Source organism: Herpailurus yagouaroundi, unplaced genomic scaffold (genome assembly GCF_014898765.1).
Source record: "Herpailurus yagouaroundi ecotype Mexico unplaced genomic scaffold, PumYag 180, whole genome shotgun sequence".
NCBI classification, from domain to species: Eukaryota; Metazoa; Chordata; class Mammalia; order Carnivora; family Felidae; genus Herpailurus; species Herpailurus yagouaroundi.
The window spans coordinates 23,607,241-23,632,874 of NW_024412411.1; the positions used below are offsets into that span (position 1 = coordinate 23,607,241).

The 25,634-nt window shown below is 35.7% G+C and overlaps 1 protein-coding gene across 1 annotated transcript in view; it reads left to right on the plus strand.

Moving 5' to 3' along the window:
• The window catches only part of CEP57 (centrosomal protein 57), a 41,365-nt gene extending 22,136 nt beyond the window's left edge, over positions 1–19,229 (plus strand). Inside the window, exons 3-11 of the mRNA XM_040489679.1 lie at positions 2,222–2,401; positions 2,782–2,903; positions 4,234–4,350; positions 4,934–5,011; positions 7,460–7,567; positions 8,115–8,192; positions 14,531–14,772; positions 15,354–15,498; positions 17,406–19,229. Coding sequence (XP_040345613.1) covers positions 2,222–2,401; positions 2,782–2,903; positions 4,234–4,350; positions 4,934–5,011; positions 7,460–7,567; positions 8,115–8,192; positions 14,531–14,772; positions 15,354–15,498; positions 17,406–17,639 — 1,304 coding nt within the window. The 3' untranslated portion in view covers positions 17,640–19,229. The remainder of the gene's footprint in view (positions 1–2,221; positions 2,402–2,781; positions 2,904–4,233; positions 4,351–4,933; positions 5,012–7,459; positions 7,568–8,114; positions 8,193–14,530; positions 14,773–15,353; positions 15,499–17,405) is intronic.
• The last annotated feature ends 6,405 nt before the right edge of the window (positions 19,230–25,634 follow it).

Consider the following 25,634-nt stretch of genomic DNA (forward strand, 5'->3'; position numbering starts at 1 on the left):
TAAAAAACCTCAAATTGATATTAAAAAACATTTATTTTCTGTTTTCATCTTACATGTGTTATATAATTATTCCAGGTATTTTAGAGAATTATTTAATTCCTTTAAATACTAATCTTAAATCTGGACTCTTCTATTCTCATAGTCTTTTCAGTTGGTTTTTTAGTTTTCTAAGTTGTATGTGTTTCATGTTTATGTTTAATTATACTGTAGTGTCACCGCATACTAGGAGTAAACTGGCTCTATTATAAAATGTATCAATCTCATGTTTGGGGCCTGTAACATTCTAGGCACTAAAATTTGGTGAATGAATGAATTACATTACTAAATGGAAAGGTGTGCCTTGTTTTGAGTGAGAACCCTCGATTTTTAAGATGGCAGTTCTTCCGACCTATTATGCGGTTTCCATGAAGTTTCATGCAAATCGTTGTTTAGGCAAAATGGTTCTGAATATTTAATTGGTAAGAATAAATAACTTTGAAATGTTTTAAAAGTTTATATAGTGTGGGAGACTGTCACTATGATGTTTATAAGGTTTTAATAGTTAAAATACTGGAATAATGAATCAGAATAAAAATACTGAAACTGTAATTTCAGGTATGTGTGTATGAGACTATGGTAGAAGGTATATGTGTGTTAGTAATAATAATACCTATATATCTTAGTACTTGTGTGAATTTGGTATATGAGGCAATCGCCCTTTAAAGTTCTTCCTTCAAAACAAAAGTATCTTTTATTTCACATAAAGAATTAAATGTAAGAATATGTGAAACTCTAAGTGTAACAAAAGGAACATGTAAAGTTTATGTATTCTTGACGTTGAAGAGCATTCTATCTTTGTAAAGAACTTGATGCAAAAGATTTCTCATTATAATGATATAAAAAATCAGAACAGCTTTATACCAAAACTGACAGCATCTAAACTAGAATTAATAAACTAATAAAATCAATGGGGCAACTTTTTCTTAAGGAATTCAAAAGAAAATTGGCCAATAATATATATTTAAAAATCTTCAAACTTTTAATAGAAATGCAAATTAAAATAACCAGTAGTAGCTTTTGTTTCTTAATCAGACTAACCGAAACAGAAATAGTGTAATTAATAGTGGGGTGTGTTGGCAAGGACACATACTTTTAATGAAAGTATAAATTGATACAACCCTTTATGAAGGTACTTTACTTTCAAGAGCCTTTCAAATACGGATGTTTTAAATATGGATATTCTTGGACCCAGTAACTTCATTTTTAATTTTTAATTATTATTATGAGATAATCTTTTAAGATGATCTGATTATATGAGGGAATGCTCAGTTTATTATAGTGCTAAAGTGAAAAAGAAATCATAAGTTTTAATCTCAATTTATTTTGCATATATCAAAAAAGATTGAAAGAGATAACCAAAAATGGTAGTCCTTATCTCTTGGTAGTAGGATTATAAGTTATACACACACACACACACACACACACACACACACGTATGCTGCTTTTTTATATATATTCTTCTTTTATATATTTTATAATCAGAAATTTTTGGAGGTCAGTTTAAAGAGTGATTAGAATTTTTCCTATATAATGAAAAAACTGAGACTTAAAAAAATAATCCTTTTTGTACTTGATATTTTTAACTCTACAATGGGATTCTGCATAGGATTCTGTTAATAAAACAAAAAGATTGACAGTTAATATACTTGAGGTTACATATGAATTTTGTATGATTAATTTTGTATGATTAAATATTTTTACCATTTTATAAAATCTTTGTGATCTTTTGCCATAATAATTTGTTTACTTGAGTACCTAGCACATTTCAGAGACTCAGAACGATATCTTTAAGTAGGTTTTTAAAAAAAACAATTACGTGGCAATAATTAACATTCCATTGTTCCCAAAGAGTGATTCTCTCCTGGGCCCACCTGTCAATTTTATTTTTTATTTAGATTTGCATATTTAAAAATAATTTTTTTAGTGTTTACTTTTGAGAGAGGGAGAGAAAGAGCACAAGCTGGGGAAGGGTAGAGAGAGAGAGGACTGAGGATCCAAAGCAGGCTCTGCTGTCAGCACGGAGCCTGATGTGGGGCTTGAACTCACCAACCATGAGATCATGACCTGAGCCAAAGTCAGACGCTTAACTGACTGAGCCACCTAGGGTGCCCCAAGATAAGTATGTTTTTTATTGAACTTTCTCCATATATATTGTTACATTATTCATGTTTGGATTTGGCAGCCATATTTTCTGCTCTGAAGAATCTTCAAGATAAGATTCGACGCTTAGAACTTGAAAGGATTCAGGCAGAAGAAAGTGTGAAAACCTTATCTAGAGAAACAATTGAATATAAGAAAGTATTGGATGAACAGATTCAAGAAAGAGAGAATTCAAAGAATGAAGAGTCAAAGCATAATCAAGGTTTGTTTAATTATGAAGGAAATGAAACTTACAAATACACAAAATACAAAATGAAATACACAAAATAAGACTTGTAAAATTATTGTAAAAGCAAATTCACGATAGTGTTTTCTAGTGGTCAGTATCTTTGGGCACTCCAGAACTGCATTATACTTGAGTACATTCTGAGGAACATGTGGTGATGCCTTGCATTATATTTACTGATCAAATTCAAGACAGATTGGACTAGCATATAGAAAGCGAATGACTTAGGTCATCTGAATAGGCTTCTAGAGCTATTGGAGAGGGTTTATTGTATACACAGTAGATTTAATTCCCATTAACAGCTTGTTACAACTGTTGTATGAGTGAGCTAATTTCTGTTTATGTATTCTGTTTAGAATTGACATCTCAGTTATTAGCTGCAGAAAATAAATGTAATCTTTTAGAAAAACAGTTGGAATACATGCGCAATATGATAAAGCATGCAGAAATGGAAAGGACATCTGTCTTAGAAAAACAGGTATGGTGCCTCACAGATTCATTCACAGCAGTAGCTATGGGGGAAATTAGACTGACGTAAAGATCTTTTTTTCTCAGTGAAAACTAATGGTTCTGTTATAATAATCATTTCTCCTTTTATCCAAATCACTGATAGTAGTGCCACTAGTTCATTTTGAGAAACAACTAAGTGTAAGCTTTGAGAAAAATGTGATTTGTTGTTTTAACATAGCTATAAAGAGGCTTCCGTTTTGGATGACCCTCACACACACTGCATATCTTCTGCACACAGCTTTGATAGCTTCTGCTTTTGAACAATGTAACAGCCCACGACTGAAATTACTTGGGATCGTTTATAGGGTGGGGAAGAGGGTAGTCCGTTCAATCTGCCGTATGATTGGAAATGGCAAAACATATATAGTAACATAGTCATTCTCTACTTTGGAATATTCCAGTTCTTAGCTTAGAAAGCATCTATAAGTGAGATGTTTTGACTAATCTCTATTAAGCATAAATATTAAATAACCTTGTTTATTCATCAGTGAATTTTATCATCAGTGAATTTTAAATAGCCCATTTCATAAGAATGGTTCTGATACTGGAAATAAAATATGATTTCGCCAATTTTTAACTTAATGTATTTTTTAAGGGCAGCAAATATCCATAAAGGTGGATTGGAAGGATCCACTAAGGTGGATTGGAAGGAATTAGTAATTGACACAAACTCCTGGGGAAATTACTGCTTTATTTAGTCATATTCATATTTCTGTTAGTATGATATCTATTGCTATAGTCTTATCTATGAAGATATACTATTTCTAAATTCAGGTACTTAGAGTTTTGGCTTTTTACCAATAGACCTCAATTTAGCATATTTCTACTAATCCTAGTTTAATGGTTTACCCTGTGACTGTCAGGGGGCATTCTTTTCAAAGCCTTAATACTAGACCTAAAAATAATACTAATAGATGTTTTGTATAGAATTCAGAGGAAGCATAAATTATAGATACAAAAAACATAATTATTGCCTTTAGAAATTAACTGTGTAAGAGAACCAGACTCATTGAAAGTATTAGCCCATATATATAAAAACTCTCCGCTGAGTATAACGAAAGTCTCAGGGTATAGAACCTACTGTTATAATGGTATATAGTAGGAGCAGGATTCCACTTGTGTTTATTGATTTCTTTATCCTGTGGTTTCATCTTAACATTGTTTTCCTAGAATTTCTCTGTAGTATAGAAGTTCTGTGAAAGGCCAGATATTATAGTATATTCTAAGTTATGCCCAGTATTAGTTGTGTTTTGTTTTTTTGTCAAATTCTCATGTTTGTGTTTACTACTATTTTCCAGGTTTCCCTCGAAAGAGAACGACAACATGATCAAACACATGTGCAGAGCCAGCTTGAAAAGTTAGATCTTCTTGAACAGGAGTATAACAAACTTACCACAATGCAGGCCCTGGCAGAAGTCAGTGCATGATACTGTTTCTTTTGTATAATTGATCATTTTATAATACCGGCTATTCATAAGAAAAGTGATCTTGTAGCAAAGAAACAGGAATTTTTAAGAGGAAGAAATGTAAATTTGGAAAGGGTGTTCACATTTTCTAATCTTGATTTACATAAGAAGTTCTTTTTGAAAATGTTGGAAGCTTAAATGTTTTAAGCATCAATAAGACCTGTATCACTTGGTTTAAGTTGTTGCCTTTAGTTTTAATTGATTCACTTGGGAGGTGTTTAATACCACTGAGATTAACATTCCAAATTTAGCTTCCATGTAGCCTATATGCCTTCATACGGAACTGTATTCTTTGGCCATAGATTTTACCCACAATTCTGTTTAACTACCTCACAGCTACTTCACAAATGACTAATAAGGAATCACAGAGGAGAGCGTCATGGTTACTGGCAAGCACAGAGTCATTACTAGAGTGAACAAGCTTGTGTTTACTGTGCTAAAATTTTATAGCACATTCCTGTGTTGCTGTATTAAAATTTTACAAACAGACACTAAGTCTTTCACTAACCACTTTTAATATTTATATCACTAGAAAAAAATGCAAGAGTTGGAAGCAAAACTCCGCGAAGAAGAACAGGAACGGAAACGTATGCAAGCTAAGGCAGCCCAGGTAAGCTGCAGTGTCAGCAGGCAGGCTTCCCAGATTTCATACACCTCTTTGTGTCAAAACAAAAGATTCATTGTGGACTTCTTACATCATTTATATTTTGGAGGAGTCTACTATATAAATTCTCAGACATAGCTTGATATAGAAAATTATTAACATTTTTGTAGGCGAAGAGTAAAAGTTGAGCAGTTTTTTAGAGTTGTTCAAATTGTGGGTTTTAATCAGCATTTTAAAAAAATCAATGGACTAAAAACCATCAGAGTAATAATACATAAGGATGTAAAACTTCTCACTTGGGTCACTGTTGGAAATGTTGGAAAACCATCATTTAGTTTCCTGCTTACACGTTTTCCTTTCCCTTGGTGGCCTCAAAACACCAGGACAGAAATTGAGGTAGTGGGCTGCCCCAATCAATAGTGACCATACCAATTCACAAAAGCTACTGGATAAGGAAAGTGAGCTCTGTTTGCTCATAGTCTTTGATTTTAGCCCATGCATTGGCCACCAGGTAGGATAGGTGAGGCAGTGTGAATCCACACAAACATTAAATTCTTATGTATACGAACCAGAACCACATTTCTAAACGATGCAGCAATACTTTTGTTCCCAGTGAGTCTTACTGACAGGCTCAATAAAATACCTTGTTCGTAATTGAAGACTCTTTTAAGAGCTTATTTATTCAAATACCTCCTATTTTCCCTCCCACTTCCAGAGTCTTAAAACATTCATATGTATCTTTTCTCATATTAACACAAGAAGCAGGTCTTGATTCCAGAACAGTTAGGAGAAGAGGGTCTGCAGCTTAGGCTGTGGTCAGAGGCCAGCAGTGTCCTGAGTTCCGTTCATATGTGGGCTTGCAGGGCTGTAAACATCTTGTTATCCTTGTCACCTTGTCTGTTGCTTCCAGAACCTCCCAGAACTCTCTGATTTAACATAGTCTCTTTCTATTAAACCTGATATATTTTCTTTCTCAAATATTTACCTTGTGTTGTATTTTTTCCTCACTGTGCTGAGTTCTGTGGTCATGTGGGCTTTATTTTTGATCACAGCAAGTTTTGAAATGACTTGGTTTCTCTGCCCATTCTACTGTAAGGTCAGCCACTTTACTGTATGTCCATTTCCACACTTGTAACATGCAAACTCATAAATTGTGCGCTATATACATTGTGGTGGTGAGTTTTATTGTACATGAAATAAAATTAAACAAGTTCGTTATTTTATTAATTTAAAAAGTTATTTTACAGTATTTTCACTTTTTCATTTAGCAGGCATAATATAGGGACCAAGTCAGTTATTATATCAGTAAAGCTTTTTTGAGTTCTGAGAGTGAATGCTATTCTAGTAGAATACCAGTGACCAGGGATCGTACGTCGTTCCAAGTCAAGCCAACCTTAACTTGTATGGTCTTGGGCAAGATATTTAACCATTCAGAGCTTGGATTTTACCATTGATGAAGTGGTTTTCATTTTATATCTTCCTAGTGTTGGAGATATCAAATGAGAGAAAAGACAATGAAAGCACTTAAAAATGTTAAAACTCTGCCACACAAATATATGACCATTACTGGGAAGAATTAAACTGGAAGTTAAAACATTTTTAAAAAATTGTTACTTTTATACTATTCAAACCCATTGGCTTCATAAGTCTCACACAGTAATAATTTTATCAGAGTAGTAATTTTATGTTCAATGAATTCTGTCTATTCAGTTGACTGTGTATAAAGCATTGTTAGATGCGTGAGAATGTAGATGCTCCTGAGGGTAGGCATCCCTGTATTCCTTTGTCTCTGAATAGATTCTGTCCCTAAAGAATGCAGTCATTCTGGGAGTTAGTATTCTCGATATTTCTTTTTAACTCATCCATTGGTTCTGAGTGTTCCAACTCCATCATAATTTCCTGGGGAACTTTAAAATACTTTTAAAAACAATGAGGTCCAGAGAGGATCCCGACAATCTGAATGTTTCTCCTAAACCCCAGACGATTTTGATACATAAGCTCGTTTGAAAACCATTATTCTAGACAAAGACAAAAGGTGTGATAGTATTTGCTGACGTACCTTCCAGTTCTTTTGGACATAAAATTTCCAGTTTTCATTTTCTTATGATGTAAGGGTGTTAATTTTTAAAGAGGGCAAAATACATTTCTCCCTCTTTAAAAATTAACACCCTTACATCATAAGAAAATGAAAACTGGAAATTTTCTGCCCCCCCCCCCCCCAAGGACAAGTTGTAGCACAGTACTTCAGGATAAAATGAGGGACTTGTATGTTAAAAAATAAATTAATTAAGTAAAATATTTGGAAAATGTTCACAGATTGATTCAAGACATAATTACGCAGCTATGATAATGTTTTTCTGTTTCTCTATTACAGGTTTCTACAGATCTTTACATGGCAAATCTAATAGCTTTTATTTCTGTAGCATTAACTTTAAGCTGTCCTGTTTTTCTTAGTTGCAGACTGGTCTAGAAACAAATAGAATTATCTTTGAAAATAAGGCAGCTCCATGTGTTCCCAGTGCAAGAAGAGTTAAAAAAAAGAAGTCAAAACCACCAGAAAAGGTATGAAAACAGTACCAATAAGTCAAAGTGCTGATTATTACTGAGTGTAAGTTGTGTGAAAATACTCCTACAACTGTGTGGTACCCAGTCTTGGAATAAATCTTCACTCTCCGTTTCTTCATTGGGAAGATGGGGATAAGTAGTATCTACTTTTAAGTTTTACCCTGGTAGTGAGATGGTATATATGAAAGCATTTTAGAACTGCAAAACATTGCCCAGATCTGTATTATTCAGTATTGCTCAGTGTTTTTATGTATATGTGAATATAAATACATATATGTATATACTGGTTCTTAGGCTGTACTTGCTGTTTTGGCAGGTATGATTTTTTTCCTTCCTAGCCTTTCCGAGGCTAAGAGGCATGTTGTCAGGTATTACTAGGAGCTCAAGAATATACCAATATCAGTAAAGCAAATAGTAGCCCAAGAGTACACTGAAATTTTAGATTAGTCATGTGAGTAAACTTGTAAGTAAACTTACCATCATGTGAGTAAACTTGTTTTTTGTTTGTTTGTTTTGTTTTGTTTTGTTTTTCCTTTCCATTCAGAAAGGTTCTAGGAACTATTTTACTGCACAACCACATTATAGATTATGCTTGGGGGATATGCCTTTTGTAGCTGGAAAGGTGAGTTGCTCCAACTCTGGATTTTTTTTTTCCTTTACAATTTAGCTCTTTGAATTAAATCCACTCATTTGCCTGTATGCCTGTAAATGGTGAAAACATTTTTCAGCCCTTTTACTCGTATGGATCATAGTGATATAAGAAAGAGATGGAAGAAGGTTTTATGGGATTGGGGGAGCAGGGAAAAGGCTAGGAGGACTTTAAAGCAGATAAAGTATTTGTGGAAATAAAGATATGAACAATATCACAGACTCTGGTTTAGAGAAGGTATGGTTGTAGATAAGAGTAAATGAAATGGCAAATGGTATTACTTGTAGCGTTGGAATTTTAGTATCAGTCCTGCTCATTTATATTTAAATATAGTAGATATTTAAATAAATAGAAATCACATCCTATTTGTCCTCACATGCATCATTCTCCAAGAAGCAGTCATAAATAGACCTGAATCTTATGTTCCTTTAGTGTTTAAATGTAGAGATGATAATTTTATCAAATATCAGGAAGTACTAAGTGATTTCTAATAAGTGCTTAGCACTGTGTTAGTTTATAGCACTTTTTCATTAGCTCTATGTTCCTGGTTGTTTCTTGCATAGATGCCTTGAATACCCAACTAAGTAGTGACTTTGAGAGGCTTAGGGAATAGATTTTAATCTTATTTATTTCTTTTAACCCCACAATAAATCCTTGGTGAAAGCTTGGGGAGTGAACTAATTTCTAACTTTTCCATTTGCCCTTTGTGGATGTGTGAGGCACAAATCACTTAAAAAATATATATATGTATATATATATATATGTATATGTATATATATGTATATGTATATATACACACACATATATATGTGTATATATATCTATATATGTATTTATATTTAAATAATGTCCTTGTCTCTATGCTGTTCTTCACCCTCAATTTAATCTCTTGTTGGATTTCAGAATATCTTTTGATGTATGTTTCTTCCTTTGTCTCTTAGTCCTACCAACCTGCTTTTGCTTCACCGTAAAATCTGTTGGGTTGGAAGTAGAGGTTCTCAAGGGCTGACCAGCTACATTAGCATCACTGAGTACTTTATTTGAAAAAGCCGATTATGAAGCCCCACCACAGTCCTACTAAGTCAGAATTTTCTGATGGGGGCCTAGAAAGTTGTGTGTGTGTGTGTTTGTTTTTACTGTTCCCTGATTTCAGTCTAATGTTCAGTTAGATTTGGGACCCACTTAATAAAGTTCTCTGCCTAGTGTTTTCATTATGTAAATATCCAAAACAGTAGTTGTGTACTCTGTTCAGATGTATTTCTAGACCACTTTATTTGTAAGTTCTTAAGTGAGTTGAAATCTTTCACTGTGTAAATTCTATTCATTGCTCTTTTTCTGCTCTCAGGGATCCACATGAGCCCTTGACTGTAGGGAAATATTTAAACTTTTGAAAATAACTTTATTCTCATCTCCTTATTCTATTTTGGGTTATAAACAAACACTTCCTTTTTCTTCAGCTATGAGGTTTTTTTTTTGTTTTTTTTTTTACCACCTCATCACTCTCTTTCTAAATTGAATGTAGCCCTCTAAATGCAGTGTGACTAGCACAGAATAGTCTTTGTCACATTCTGGGAGTCTGTCAACTCAGCCTAGCATCATATTAATGTTCTGTGGGAAGCTTCATCCTCCCTCTCATTAATTAAAAAAAATTTTTTTTAATGTTTATTTTTTTGAGAGAGAGAGAGAGACAGAGCGCAAGCAGAGGTGGGGCAGAGAGAGAGGGAGACACAGAATCTGAGACAGGCTCCAGGCTCTGAGCTGTCAGCACAGAGCTCAATGCGGGGCTCAAACTTGTGAACTATGAGATCATGACCTGAGCCGAAGTTGGCCACTTAACCGACTGAGCCACCTAGGCGTCCGGCACTCGTTAATTTTTAATGTTTATTTATTTTGAGAGAGAAAGAGAGAGAGAGGGTAGGAGGGAGAGGAAGGGACAGAGGGAGGGAAGGAGAGGGAGAATCCCAAGCAGGCCCCATGCTGTCAGGGCAGAGCCCGATACAGGGCTTGATTCCACATCATGAACTGAGCCAAAATCAAGAGTCAGACGCTTAACCCATTGAGCTACCCAGGTGCCCTTTAGAGTCAACTGAAGTAACAGGTATTTTCCTGAAGCTTTGGATCAGCTGCTGTAGGTCCTATACTTGTGGATTTAATTATTTTATACAGAATTTGTAAGTAAATGAGACTCTATAAGTAGAGTCTCACCCTATCCTATATTATATTAGAATCTAATTCATTATTTGTATTATTCCCAAATATAATTGCCTATCTTCAGTAATTCTCATTGAAGTCATTTAATATAAAGGTTGAAAGGGACAGATTCAAAGATCAGTCTTTTCAACCTGAGCTCTCTTTCTGAAGTTGTTGGTACTCTGTGAAATATTATTCAAACAGCTAAGAATGTGCTGTCACCTAGCCGAGTGTTCCTCAAACTATTGTGAAGGTCCAGTTTTTATTTTTAATTATACATTGTCATAAATCAATACATATGTAAAATGCAGTAAAAATGAATTACTAGAAAAATGAAATTAAAGACACAAAATACACGTCCTGATTTTTAAACTAGATTGAACAGACAAAATTCCATTAATGGGTACAATCAGAAAAGTAACAGGAAAAAATTTTTAAAACTATATACTGTTTATTTTGAAGCATATATAGGCATTAGTATAGTGAATATATAACTTGTATATATCAAATTACAGGTGAAATAATGATTGCACATACTCATATTTTCACACTTTAAATGAATACCATGTAGACCAGCATTTAAGTTGTTATTGAGACAGATGAATTTGGTTCTTGATATTCAAGGCTGTATTGATGACTGCATAGCTACAAGGGAGAATGTATAGCTAAACCATTTAATTGTAGTTGAATTTAAATTATCTTGATAAAAACGTAGATTAACTTTTATTTTGAAATGATTCTAGATTTATAGGAAGTTGCAAAAATAATAAAGGTCCATGTACCTTTCACCTGGTTTACTACAATGGTAATATATTACGTAGCTATAGTATAGTATCAGAACCAGGAGACTAAATCCACAGACCTTACTGAGATTTCTCTAGTTGTACTTGTGTATATATGTGTGTGTGCATGCACACCCATGTACAGGTTAGGTCAGTGTAGTTTTATCACATGTAGGTTCGGTAACCACCATCACTCCATATCTACAGTTTTGCCATTTCACAAATGGGAGTCATACAAAATGTGACCTTTTGAGATTGACCTTTTTATTCAGTATAACTCCCTTGAGATTCATCAAACGGTTGTGTGTATCCATGGTTCTTTTCTTTCTCTCAGTTAAATAGTCCATGGTGTGAAAGTACGACAGTTTAAGGATTCACTTACTGAAGGACATTTGGGTTTTTTCCAGTTTTGGGAGTTTACAAATTAAACCAGTGTGAGCATTGTGTATAGGTTTTTGTGTGGACATAAGTTTTCACTTCTGTGGGATAAATGTCCAGGAATTTGATTGCTGATTGTATGTGTAGTGTATTTCTTGTTTTTAAACTACCCAACTAGTTTTGAGTGACTGTACCATTTTTCATTTCCAGTAGCAGTGTCCCAGAGATGGAGTTTTTCCACATCCTTAGCCAGCATTTAATATTGTTACTTTTTAGTTTAGCCTTTCTGCTACGTATGTTTGATATCTCATAATGCTTTTATTTTATATTACCCTAATGGCTAATGATGGTGATCATCTTTCTCATGTGCTTATTTACCATCTGTGTATCCTCTACTGAAATATCCATTTGTATTTCTTGCCTGTTTTAATTGTTTTTGTTTGTTTACTATTAGGTTTTGAGAGTTCTGTGTTTTGATACAAGTCACATATCAGATATGTAGTTTGCAGATATATATTGCAAATATATTCTCCCAGTCTATAGCTTTTCTTTCTTCCTCTTAAACTGTTTCACAGAGCTGCTTTTTGTTTTGCTGAAATCCAGTTAATTGATTTTTGCTTTCTCTGGATCATACTTCTGTCAGGTCTAAGAACTCTTTGCCAGGACCAACATCCTATACATTTTCACTTATTTTACGGTTTTATGTTTTATGTCTAAATTTATGATCCACTTGAAATGATTTTTGTATACAGTATGAGGCTTGTTAGGTCAAGGTTTATTTTTTTATTCTGTTCCATTGATGTGTATGTTTACTTCTTTGCCAGTACCATTTTGCCTCGATTACGTCGATTACTGTGGCTTTATGTATAGTAAGTCTTAACATCAGGAAGAGTGATTCTTTGTCCATTCTTCTTTCTCAAAATTGTTTTAGCTCCTCTAGTTCCTTTTCTCTTTATATGAATTTTAGAATAAACTTTTCTCTACAAAAAAAAAAAAAAGTCTTGCTAGAATTTTTATTGGAATTGTATTTTATTTACAGATCAGTTTAGGAGAATTGACATTCTTGTCATGTCAAGTCTTCCAGACCATGAGTACAGTGTAGCTTTTTTTATTTAGATCTTTGATTTCTTTCATCAGTGTTTTGTGGTTTTTGGCATATTGGTCCCATATCTGCTTTATTATATACTCACATTTTTTTTTTTTTTAGCAAATGTAAGTTGTATTTAGTTTTAATTTAGTTTCTATGTGATCATTGCTAGTATAGTAAGTTTTTGTATGTTGATCTTACATTTTGTGATTTCATTGAATTCCTTATTAGTCCTAGGGATTATTTTTTTAGATTGGTTAGAATTTTCTATGTAGAGAGGCATGTCATCCTGTAAATAGGGATAGTTTTATTTTTTTAATTTGTATGCCTTTTATTTCCTTTTTTGCCTTACTGCACTGGCTAGGATTTCCAGTATTACTTTAAGCAAAAGTGAAGAGAGTGGACATTCTTGTCTTTTTCCTGATCTGAGTGGCGGAGAACATTCAGTCTCACCAGTAAATGCAATGTTAGCCGTAGGTTCTTTGTCAATGCTCTTCACCAACTGGTGGAAATTTCCCTCTATTTCTGCTTTTTTGAGTACCTGAATGGGTGTTGGATTATTTTATATGCTTTTCTTTATTAGATGGTATGGTTATGTGATTTTTCTTTTTTACTGTCGATATGCTAGACTACACTGCTTTTTTTTCTTTTTAATAATTGAATTAAATAATTGACTAGTTCAATTCAGTTATTCCTGGAATAAACTCACTTGGATAGGGTATACATACTTCTTTGTATATAATGCTGGATTCAATTTGCTACCTGGCAGTAGAGGCTAGGATAAAGAGTATCTGTTAGCTTAGCACAGTGGCTTCCAAACCTGACTGGTCAGAATCACCTGGCAAAATTAAAAATACACATTTCCAAGCCCTGACCCACACTGATTGAGTTTGGAGTGCTGCCTGGGGATCTGCATTGTAAACAAGCTGTCTAGATGATGCTTATGGAGCCAAGTTAGTCCAGCCATCTTTTTGTAAATTAAAATAGCATATTGAGGTTATTGTTTCATATTAAAAACGAAACCAGAAATTTTGAGAGGGCTACCAGCTTTTCCCTATTGTTGTTTATGTTATGTTTTCCTATTACGTTTATGTAAACTTAGATCCCCCTACTATTTGAGGATAGAGAAATGAATGCAGTGACAGTCCTTACCACCTGGAAGCACATATGCTATTTAACAGGTGAAATAGACATGGAAACATGATTATAGTGTATTGTGATAAATTCACTGAGAGAGAGAGAAATGCTCTGGGTGATCTGAGAATGGACTACTTAATTGGACCAATTCATTACCTGGAGGTTTTAGGGAAGTCTTTAAAAGTTACATATTTGAACTGTGTTTTAAAGAATGGTAAAATGGTGCCACACAGAAGAAATGGCATGTGCAAATACAGTTTATGGAAATAATACAGAGAAATTAGGGGATGATAGGACAAAATGCCAGGGAGTATAAGTTTTAGCTCAATGATAGTAGACCCTTTGTCTATGCTAAGGAGTTTGGACATTAGCGTTAGTGGGCTTAACATCAAAGGATTTCAAATAGGAGAACAAACTGATACTACTATTAGCATATTATTTTAGGAAGATAGCTGATAGCCTTATTGAATTAGAAACTGAGGAGAGCCATGCCAATTGCGATCTTCTTCCTATAGCTAGTGGAGATGGTTGCATAAACCGAGGAATGACAGTAGGGTGGAGAGTAAGAGGTGGATTGGAGGTATTTCAGAAGTTAAGTCCATGGGACTTGGTAATTGGATTTACTCTAGGAAGTTTATATCATAGGCTTTTTATGGGAAGAGTTCTTTTTATTCAGGGAGTAAACAAGAAAACAGATTTAGACGATGTGGCTTCAATTAATTCTCATTTTTCTTCAGTCCACCAGTCCTAGCCATGCTGTGGTAGCCAATGTTCAGCATGTCTTGCATCTGATGAAGCAACATACTAAAGCCTTGTGCAATGATCGAGTGGTCAACAGTGTTCCTTTGGCAAAGCAAGTTTCTTCACGAAATGGTAAAAGTAAGAAGGTGTCAGTAACACCTCCCTCCTCCAGCAGCATTAATGAAGAGTTGTCAGAAGTCTTACAGACTTTACAAGATGAATTTGGGCAAATGAGCTTGTGAGTTTTAGTTTTTGTTTTTTAAATTATATTCAGTTGTAAAACTTTGTTTTAAGTTCTTGGTGACTTCATTAATCGTATTGTTAATTTATTCTATTCAGCAAGTATCAGAGCACAGTTCTTGAAGCAACCACTGAGCGATTTACTAGGACCTTAACAAATGCAACTGTTCTAGGGGAAATCTCTCCCTTTTTGAATAGTGTTAAATGTTTTGAAGACCAAGGTTCACACTTCAGTTTTATTTCCTCGTTTGGGAGCTTGATATACATTGAGTTTAGTTAAACTTGAATAGGTTAGGATGTATTTGAGGAACAAGATCCTTGCTTTCTTTCTGGGCTTTCCTTTCTACGTGTGTAATATTGTCGGAGGTGGAATAAAAATAATTAAGCCTTTGAAATTAAGAACTGCTTTTACATTTACCTCCAGTGCCTTTCTTGAACCTTTAAACCATCTTGTTGCTCTGTTTAAAAACTGGAGTCATTTGTAATGCACAGAGCAGTGGTCCCATGGTGAGTGGGACATGGTGGCCCTAACCATGAAACAGGAAGCTTTATCAAGCCCTACTTTTGTTTTTTATGTAGTGATCACCAGCAGCTTGCGAAACTTATCCAAGAATCCCCAACTGTGGAACTGAAAGACAACTTAGAGTGTGAGCTGGAGGCGTTAGTGGGAAGGATGGAGGCCAAAGCTAACCAAATAACTAAAGTTCGAAAATACCAAGCCCAGGTAACTTCATTTCCCTTTCCTTGTTTCTAATGATTATAAAACAAGAACAAGGCAGAACCAAAAAACCCTTTTCCCCAAATACATTGATTGATGACATTCAAGTGTATCACAGATAGGGAGCTACAGGAAGTATTTCTTTAGGAATCGGAGTTAAGTGGGCTAAGAAGGAAGACACCATCTTGTAATCTGTGAGAGTAGATTTTATCATCTAAGACACTTCTTTTGAATATTGAATGTATTTAATATTTTTACCTTTATAAGAACAACCTTTAACTTCTGTGATGAATTTAAATGGTTCCACATTTTCCGAAGTCTTTTAAAAAAACACCTGGAAATTCTTGATTTCAAAAGGAGTAAGTAGATATAAATATGTGGAAAAAAATCTTTATGTTGCTAATTAAGTTAGTAGAGCAGCCATTTATTTAATATCTACTAAGTGCAGTGGGGAGGCATACTCCCGAATTTTCATCTGGAGAGATACATAATGATTCGTGTCAGAGATTATTGGGACCACTGGGAGTGGGCTGGACACAGGGCAGAGGGGCCGAGAACAGCTCGGCTGCCTGAAGCTCTTCTCGATCAGAGGTTGTGAATGAGTGTAGGTGGGGAAAAGCGGACAGATCTGAGGTAGGTCTTGGAAGTAGAATGATCAGGGCAACTTGCTGCTGAGTGTCATTTGGAGGGAGAGGATGGTGGTACCCCTGATGGAAATGGAGAAGGCTGGGAACAGAACAGGTGTGGCTGATGTTTACTAATGGATTGCTCTATAATAGGCACAGTGTTAAGTGCTTGTGAATATGTCATCTTAATTTTCGTAGAAGACTTGTGAACTGGGCATACTATTTTACAGATAAGGAAGCTGGGTTGCGTGTCCTGGGAGGTAGGCGTATCCTCAACTGAAATTAAGTAACTTCTGTGTGAGGACATACCAGCTCACTGGTGAATGGCAGAGCTGGAATGCAAACGTGGTTCCTCTGAACTCCAAAACCGGGGCTTTTAAGCATTTTTTGTAAAGTTCACATTAAAAAAAAGAATGAGGGGCGCCTGGGTGGCGCAGTCGGTTAAGCGTCCGACTTCAGCCAGGTCACGATCTCGCGGTCCCTGAGTTCGAGCCCCGCGTCAGGCTCTGGGCTGATGGCTCAGAGCCTGGAGCCTGTTTCCGATTCTGTGTCTCCCTCTCTGACCCTCCCCTGTTCATGCTCTGTCTCTCTCTGTCCCAAAAATAAACAAACATTGGGAAAAAAAAATTTTTTTTTAAATAAAAAATAAAATAAAAAATAAAGAAAGAAAGAAAGAAAGAATGAATAGGAGCAAATGATCGCTGCAGGAGTAATGGTCTAATTTGTTTCTTATACATCAGGCTCAACCTTATTCTCTCTTAACGGAATACCAACCTAGCAGCAGCTTAAAGTAAAAGTAAAGCTCTGTAAAAATAAGTAAATATAAGCTATTTTAAGTTATTCTAAAGTAGTGAAATAACAAAAACCTTTTGTTAGTATTAATACATTACCATTACATCTCTTCATCCATCTGGAACATGTTTCGTTACCTCCTCAGACTAGTTTCTAGAACACCTTTCTTTTGTTTTCTGTAAGACCTTCCCCAGACCCTCTTGTTTCTTACTTGCTCTGTTCTGCACTTTGGCCACACGCTGCCTTACCTTCTGAAACAGCATCAGTATTGTTGTGTTTACTTCCATTCACCTCGTTTGTATGTTGCTTTCTGTTTTTAAGCACTTAGCGTCAAATCACTAGTACCAGAGATTTTTGAAGACTTTATAAAAAAAGAAATACACTCAGAATGTATTATTGGCATTTTAGCTTGTATGAGAATTAAAAATACCAGTTGCCAGAAGAGGACATTTTCATTGAATCCTCCTTTTTCCCTGCCTTGGTTACTTGCTGTAGCTGGAGAAACACAAGATAGAGAAGCAGAAGAGGGACTTGAGGACCCCCAGAAAGACTCTTGATGAAGAAGGAAACAGCAGCAGTCGTTCTTCTGGAATCACGGGGACCACAAATAAGAAGGACGTTGCCAAACCGAGACCTGGCGAAAAAAGCAGGAAAAATCTTCAGTTGTTGAAGGACATGCAAACCATACAGAGTTCATTACAAAGCAATAGTTTGTGTTGGGATTACTGACTGGTACCAGGTCATAAATTCTATTCAGATAATCTGTACCTCAGAAATCAGATTTTGGCAATTTACCCTCCAGGTCTCATACTCTTATGTTGGAATTAATGAATAGCAGGTGTTAAGGGGCCCAAGCTTCATTACACAGGCGTCCTGTGTTACGCATCATGACTAAATGTTAAACCGCCTAAATGGAAACCAGGGGAGTTTTAAAGGCTAGGAAGCCACACACTCTGCATCTTTGTTTGAGATGAATTTGCTGTACTGAAATACTGCACTTTGTAAACAGATTACCACTTTTTTACTTGTGGATGTGATTTTTAAAATAATTCCTTAGATATCTAAGTAAAATTAGGTTTAAATTATCAAAATAGGAGGCTGTCCCATTGGCAATGTTTGCTTAAAAAGTCTCATTTTTAATCTTCCCCTGGCATGAATCGCCCATTTCTCCTTTCCAATACATCCATTAAATATACTTTGTTTTGACTATGGATACAGGTTTTCTATGTGTAAGTATTTATACGAATTTAAGAGGATTGGTTTGTTTCACTTTTTGACATTTTGAACACTGATCAATATTAAATACACTTCTATTGATATAATCCATCATTAAAAATTTTTGAAAGACCCAAGCATTCATTGTCAGTTAACTGCAAAAATTATAAAGCATTTTTTAAAGTATAAATGAATTATTAATGAAGTAAATGAGGTTTCTGAGTGAAGAGGAAGTGTTGTATAGCATATGCATATGTTGTTTTTAAATAATACCTGTTTGTAATCATGGTATTCAGTTCAAAGCATTGTGGTTTTTAATCTTAAAAACTCAGAAGAGCTCCTGGGACCTGTTATCGGTGTATAGTATGAGTGCAGTATTAACTGTACATGTGCCATTGTCATTGTGTTAATAATGTAAATCATAATTTTGAATAGATCAAGACATGTTAGCTTTTTATAAATTTGCCACTGAAGTCAATAAAGCAGCTTTATTAAGGAAACACTGACATTTTCCTTAACAGCCTGTTAGCGAAGGCTATATTTGTTGTAATCTCTCCAAAAAAATGCATTTCTAAATAGGACATTAACATATTACGAGAAACAATAAGAATATATGCTATTATATAATTTATTTGCCTATCTCATGCTCACATAGAAACTAAACCCGACAAGATTGAACTGTCTCAAGGCCTAAAGAGTCCTAATGAACACATTAACCAGGTGTTAAAGAGATTTCGTTTTTATGCCTCCCCTGGGATCGAAATGGAGTTCTGGGCTTTTATCTGGGTAACCAGCATGAAATGCAGTGCCTCTCTGGGCACTAAGCTTATCAGGCCTCTTAATTGAGTTAATTTTTCACAGAGTTCTTGATTTAGGGTCCTTCAATTTGGAGCTATTTGTGCGTGTTCTGAAATTGTAAACCTTTGCTTGAGTGTGCGGTTTTGTATCTTCATTGAACTCACAACAGTGAGTCCACAGACCCAAGGCAATCACTGCTCTGGTGATATGGAAAACATTTGTTGTGTCTCAACCACCATTTCAAACTATTAAACTTTTGTTATCTCTGTGTTTGAATTTCAGGTCATTAAATTGTAGGAGACTCATTTTGCATTGTAGTGGCTCTATGTCCTAATTAGAAGCTTAATGGTGTTAAAACCCACCCCATCCCTTGGGTAAGAGTCAAACTAAAATATCCACTCCAGCCTTTAATACGCTCAGGTGAGAAGTGAAAATAAGAAAATGCCAATGCCGCTTCAGTTTCCTTATCTGAGAGTTTATAGCAGAGGAGTACGTGGTCACACATCTACTTTTGTTGTAAGGGCACTGTTGAAATGCATTTCAAATACAAGTGTCCTCTATGTGTAAGATGCCAATCTGGATACCAGGCTAAGTAAGAAAGGTATGCTTACAGGTAGGTGGTAGACATCTGAATTACGTCAACACCGTGTGGTTAACGCAGTGGTGATAACATGGACACAGCGCTGTTGGGGACACAGAGGAAGGGGGCAGGCATGGCAGAGAGGAGTGACGAACAGGGGGTAACATCCTGGAGGGAGCAGTGATCGCTCAACTCTGGAGAACTGGAATTAGCCAGAAGGAAGAACAGTTCCAAGTCAACAGGAGAAAAGAAAAGTGTAGAGGCCGGAATCTGCAGTTGACACGGGAGAGTTGTGACCAGCTGAGTGGTACTTGTACATAAAAGTTGAGGTGTGCAGGTGAGAGTAGAAGGGGAAGCCAACAAGTTACAGGAGGCTAAAGAGCTTAGACATAACCACATAGGCCTCTTGTTTTTTATAGCCCCAATGATAAAGGAACCAAGGGCACCTGCACATCCAGTAAGTAGTCTGTCAACTCGAAGTTCTGTTGGTGTGGATAAATATATAAAAAATGCTAACACTCTCCTCCCCTGCTTCCACACCCCCCCCCACCAATGAATTGTGCTTTTTTCCAAGCTTTGTTAGAAACTTTTTTTTTTTTTATGATTTAAATAATTCCTACACCCAATGGGCTCAAACTCACAACTCTGAACTCAAGAGTCATAGGCTCTGCTGACTTACTCAGCCAGGTGCCTCAAATCTTTTTAATGTGTAAGGGTGTGTGTGTGTGTTTGAATAAATTTGACATAAAACTGTAAATTTAAGATATACAATGTGTGACTTGGATACATTTACATATTGTGATATGACTGCCATTGTTGTGGTATTTCACATTACATACTTACAGTTCAACATTGTTGTCTATATTCCTTATACTGTGCATTAGATCTCTCTGGCTTTTTAATACTACTTGTTGCAGCTTTATATCCTTAAACAGCATCAGTCTTATCCTCTTCTCCCATCCCTGGTAACTACCTCCTCTCCTGGTGATTGCTATTTTACTCTTTTTTACAAGTTTGACTCTTCCACATATAAGTGATATCATAGAGTATTCATCTTTGACTTCTCTCAGTGTGATGTGCTCAAGTTCCATCCACTCTGTTGCAAATGGCAGGATGTCCTCCTTTCTAATGGCTGAATAATACTCCATTGTGTACCTATAGCACATCTTTTTTTATCCATTCATCCTCTGATGGGCATTTAGGTTGTTTCTGAATCTTGGTTATTGTTAATAATACTGTTGTAAACATGGGAACACATACATCTCTTTGAAAGTCTGTTTTCATTTCCTTTGGATATATACCCAGGAGTGGAATTGCTGGATCATAAGTACATCTACTTTTAATTTTCTGAGGATATTCCATATTGTTTTTCATAGTGGTTGGACCAATTTGCATGCCCACCCACAGTGTATAAGGATTCCCTTTTCACCACATCCTTGCCAGCACCTGTTGTCTCTTCTTGATATTAGCCCTTCTAAGAGGTGTGAGATGAGAACTTAGGGTTTTGCCCTGCATTTCCCTGATTAGTAATGTTGAGCATCTTCATGTGCCAGTTTGCCATTTTGATATCCTCTTTGGAAAAAAATGTCTATTTCGTTTTTCCTGCCTAACTTTTAATCAGATTGTTTGAATGTCCTATGAATTCTTTATATATTTTGGATATTAACCCTTCATCTGATAAGTGGTGTGCAAGTATTTCTCCCGTTCTGTAGGTTCTTTATTGCTTGTGTGTAAGCTTCTGAGTTTGATGTAGTCCCATTTGTTAATTTTTCCTTTTGTTTGTGCTTTTGGCATCGTGTCAAAAATCATTGAGACCAACATCGAGGAGCTTCCTCCTGTGTCTCCTAGGAATTCTGTGGTATCTGGTCTTACGTTTAAGTGTTTGGTACATTGTGAGTTAATTTTGTGAGTGGTATGAGATAGGGGTCCAATTTCATTGTCCTCTGCATGTATTTCTCCAGTTTTCCCAGCACCACTTGTTAGAGAGAGACTGTCCTTTCCCCATTAGGTGTTCTTGGCTCCCTTGTCAAGTATTAGTTGATTATATATGCCAGGGTTTAATTCTGGCCTCTATTCTGTTCTATTTATTAGTCTGTGTCTCTTTTTGTGCCAGTACCATACTGTTTTATTACTCTGGCTTTGCAGTATACAAGTGACCCTTGAACAACATGAATTTGAATTCATGTGTGGGTCCGCTTACACATGAGATTTGTGTGGGTCCCATGTGTGGGTCCGCTTACACATGAAATTTGTACAATATTGTAAATGTATTTCCCTTATGATGTTCTTAACATTTTTTTTCTCTCCGGCTTACTTTAAGAATACACGCTATATAATACATATACAAAATATGTGTTTTTCAGCTCTTTGTTATTGGTAAGCCGTCTAGTCAACAGTAGGCTATTAGTAGTTAAGTACTGGGGGAGTCCGAAGTTATACTAGGATTTTAAACTGTATGAGGGCGTCTGTACCCCTAACTGCTCGATTGTTCAAGGATGCCTCTGGCACTGGTCTTTTTCTTGGGATTACTCTGGGCATTTGGGGTTGTTAGTGATTCCACAAAAATTTTTGGATTGTTCTATTTCTGTGAGGAATGCCTTTCATATTTTGATGGATATTGTGTTGAATCTGTAGATGGCTTTTGGTAGCATGAACATTGTAACAACATCTTCCAGTCCATGAACACAGGGTGTCTTTCCATTTGTCTTTGATTTCTTTCAGCAAAGTCATACAGTTTTCATCGTACAGATCTTTCACTTCCTTGTTTAAATTTATTCCTTAGTATTTTATAGTTTCTTATGCTATTGTGAATGGTGAGAGTTTATTTTTCGAATGTTTCATTAGTGTAAAGGAATGCAACTGATTTTGTGTCCTGCAACTCTCCTGAAATTGATTAGTTCCAACAGTTTTTTGCTTGACTCCGAGTTTTCTACATATAAAAGCATTTCACCAGCAGATTGAGACGATTTTACTTCTTTGCCTATCTGGATACCTTTCATTCCTTTGTGTAGCTAGTAATTCTAATAGTGTTTTGAAAAGAAGTAAGAGTGGACATCCTTGTCTTATTCCAATCTTAGGAGAAAAACTTTCAATTTTTCTCCAGTGAGTAGAACGTTAGCTCTGGATTTGTCGTGTATGGTTTTTTATTATGAATGGCTGTTGTATTTTGTCATGTTTTTTGTGTCTATTGAAATGATTGTGTGGTTTTTTTATTTTTCATTTTATTGGTAAGTATTACATTTATTGATTTGTATATGTTAAACCATCCTTGCATCTTTTGCATTTTTTTTAGATCTTATTTATTTATGTATTTACTTATTGAGAGAGAGAGACAGACAGACAGACAGACAAAGCAGGGGAGAGGGAAAGAGAGAGATTCCCAAACGGGCTCTGCACTGCCAATGCATAGCCGGACGTGGGGTCTGAACCCATGAATCATGAGATCAAGACCTGAGCCAAAAATGAAGAGTCGGATGCTTAACCGACTGAGCCACCCAGGCACCCCTATTATTTCCTTCCTTCTGGTTTGTTCTTTGTCGAATTTCTTGAGGTATAAAGTTCGATTATTTGAGATCTAGTTTCTTAACATCTGTGTTTTACTATAAACTCTTTCCCATTTCTTCTTTGACCTATTTGCTGTTCAGAAGTATGTTAATTTCCACATATTTATAGATCTTCTCATTTCTTCCTTATTGATTTCCAGTTTCATACCATTGTGTGGTCAGAAAAGATAATCGGTATGATTTCAATCTAAATTTGCTAAGATTTGTTTTGTGTCTTATCATACGATCTGTCCTGGAAAATGTTCATGTGCACTTGAGAACAATTTCTCAAGTATTCTGCTTGTTTGGTGAATTGTTCTGTGTATGTCTAATAAGTTTATTTGCTCTAAAGTATCGTTCAATTCCAGTGTTTGCCTTGTTGATTTTCTGTCTGGATGATCTTCACTTTGGTGCTAGTGGGGTATTGAAGTCCCCTATTCTTATTTTATTATCTCTTTCTCCCTTAAGACTTGTATTTGCTCAATATGTGTTGGTGGTCAGGTAATTTATGATTGCTATATTTTTGTGATGTATGGACCACTTTATCTAATGACCTTTGTCAGTTTTACCATTTTTAGCGTGATGTCTGTCTTGTGTAAGAAGATGTCCACTTTCCTTTGGTATCACTTGCTTTGAATATCCTCTTCCATCCTTTCACCTTGAGCCTGTGTATTTGTTTAGAGCTGAAATGAGTGTACTGTAGTGAGCATATGGTTAGGTCTTTTTTTTTTTTTTTACCCATCCGGCCACTCTGTGCCTTTTGATGGGTGAATTCAATCCATTTTACATGTAGGGTGATTATTGATATGTGAGGACTTGCTACTGCCATTTTATCTTTTGCCTTCCAGTTATTTTCTCTCTCCGTTGTTTGTTTTTCCTTTTTTTTCTGTCTTCTTTTGTAAGCTGGTGTTTGTCCTTGTTTTTTTGCTCAGTCTTTTGTTTTGTTTTGTTTTGGGTCTCTGGTCTAGATTTTGCCTTGTGGTTACCAGGAGATTTATGCAAAATATCTCATAGATAAAAGAGTCATTTTATACTGATAAAAATTTATCTTCATTTACTTAATTTCATCTTTTTATTCCTTCCCTTTTATACTTTTCACAAATTCTGTGGATTGTTAAATGTTAATAGCTGTTGTTATTTTTAATGCTCTTTCCTTTAAGCTTTAATTATTTTATAGTCGAAAATAGTTATTTCTGTCTGTTGATGCCCTTTTCATTGTTTCAGCTTGAAGAGCTACTTCCAACTTTTCAGGCGGTGTTAGTGGTGGTGAATTCTCACATTTTTTTGGTTTGGGAAATCTTCCTGTAGCTTTTATATCTGGATAACTTTGCCACTTAGAGTATTCTTGCCTGGCAGTTTTTAAGTTGTTTGAATGTCATTCCATTCTCTCCTGGCCTGTAGAATTTGTGCTGAGAAATCTGATAGCCTCCTGGCGTGGGTTCCTTTGTTACTTTTCTCCCCCTGGCTTTTTATCATTAACTTTTGACAGTTTCATTATAATGTGCCTTGGAGAAGGTCAGTTAGCTTTGTATTCTTGCGTTATCCAGTTCCTTCCCCAGGTTTAGGAAGTTCTCAACCATTCTCTCTATAAACTCTCTGCCTCCTGTCTCGTCTTTCTGGTCTACCCTTTAAGCTTATGTTGGCTTTTCTAACGGAGTCTGATAGTTGTTTTAGGGTATGTTCATGTTTTAAATATACTAGTTCTCTCCTCTTCCACCTGCATCATTTCTGAATTCCTGTCTTGTGGCTTGCTTATTCTCTCTTCCGTCCGATCTTGCTCCATTTTCAATGCTTTCTAATGCATTCTTCATCTCATTTTGTCTTTTTGGTTGTTTTTTAGAATTTTCAGTCTCTTTGGTAAAGTACTCCTTATGTTCATTAATTTTATTCCCTAAGCTCAGTGGATTGCCTTTCTGCATTTTCTTGTAGGCTGGAATTTTGGATTCGTTATTAGTTAGATTGCAGTATTCCATGTCTTTGGGTGCACCTGCTGGGGAATTGTCACCGTCTTTTTGTGATACTGTATTATCATGATTTTTCATAGTATTTGATGAAATGTGCCTGTGCTGCCACATTTTAAGTAGCAACACCTTTCTTATTTAGGTAAGGCTTTGTTTGTTCACTTTGATTTTAATAGTAAAACAGGTTGACAATTAGAAAACTTTCATTTGTTTTCCAGAAGGTGGTGCTATAGCACAAGTTTTGGGGTTTCCATAGTGGAAGTGACTAAGTTGGAAGTGTGTATTAAAAAGATGGCATTTAAAAACGACTGGAAACAGAGTGGGGGGAGGTGTGTGCTTAGTTAGCACTTGGGGCTTTAGGCATGTTCACAGCCTGCTAGCGCAATCCCAGACTGAGGGATTCCCAGAGGTTCGTGGATGGACCTCTTGATGGAGTCCCAGGACATATGGGAGAAAACACGTCCCTTCAGCAATCTTTGCCTTTTTAATTTCCCTCTACCTAGTCACGGAGGTCTCTCTTCAGAAATCTGGGTGTTCCTGAAAGGCAAGCGAACCCCTCCAGCTGCAGCCCATGCAGCTGAGCAGACTTTCACGCACCCCCTTTTCCACCGCCTTTGCTAGAGAGGTG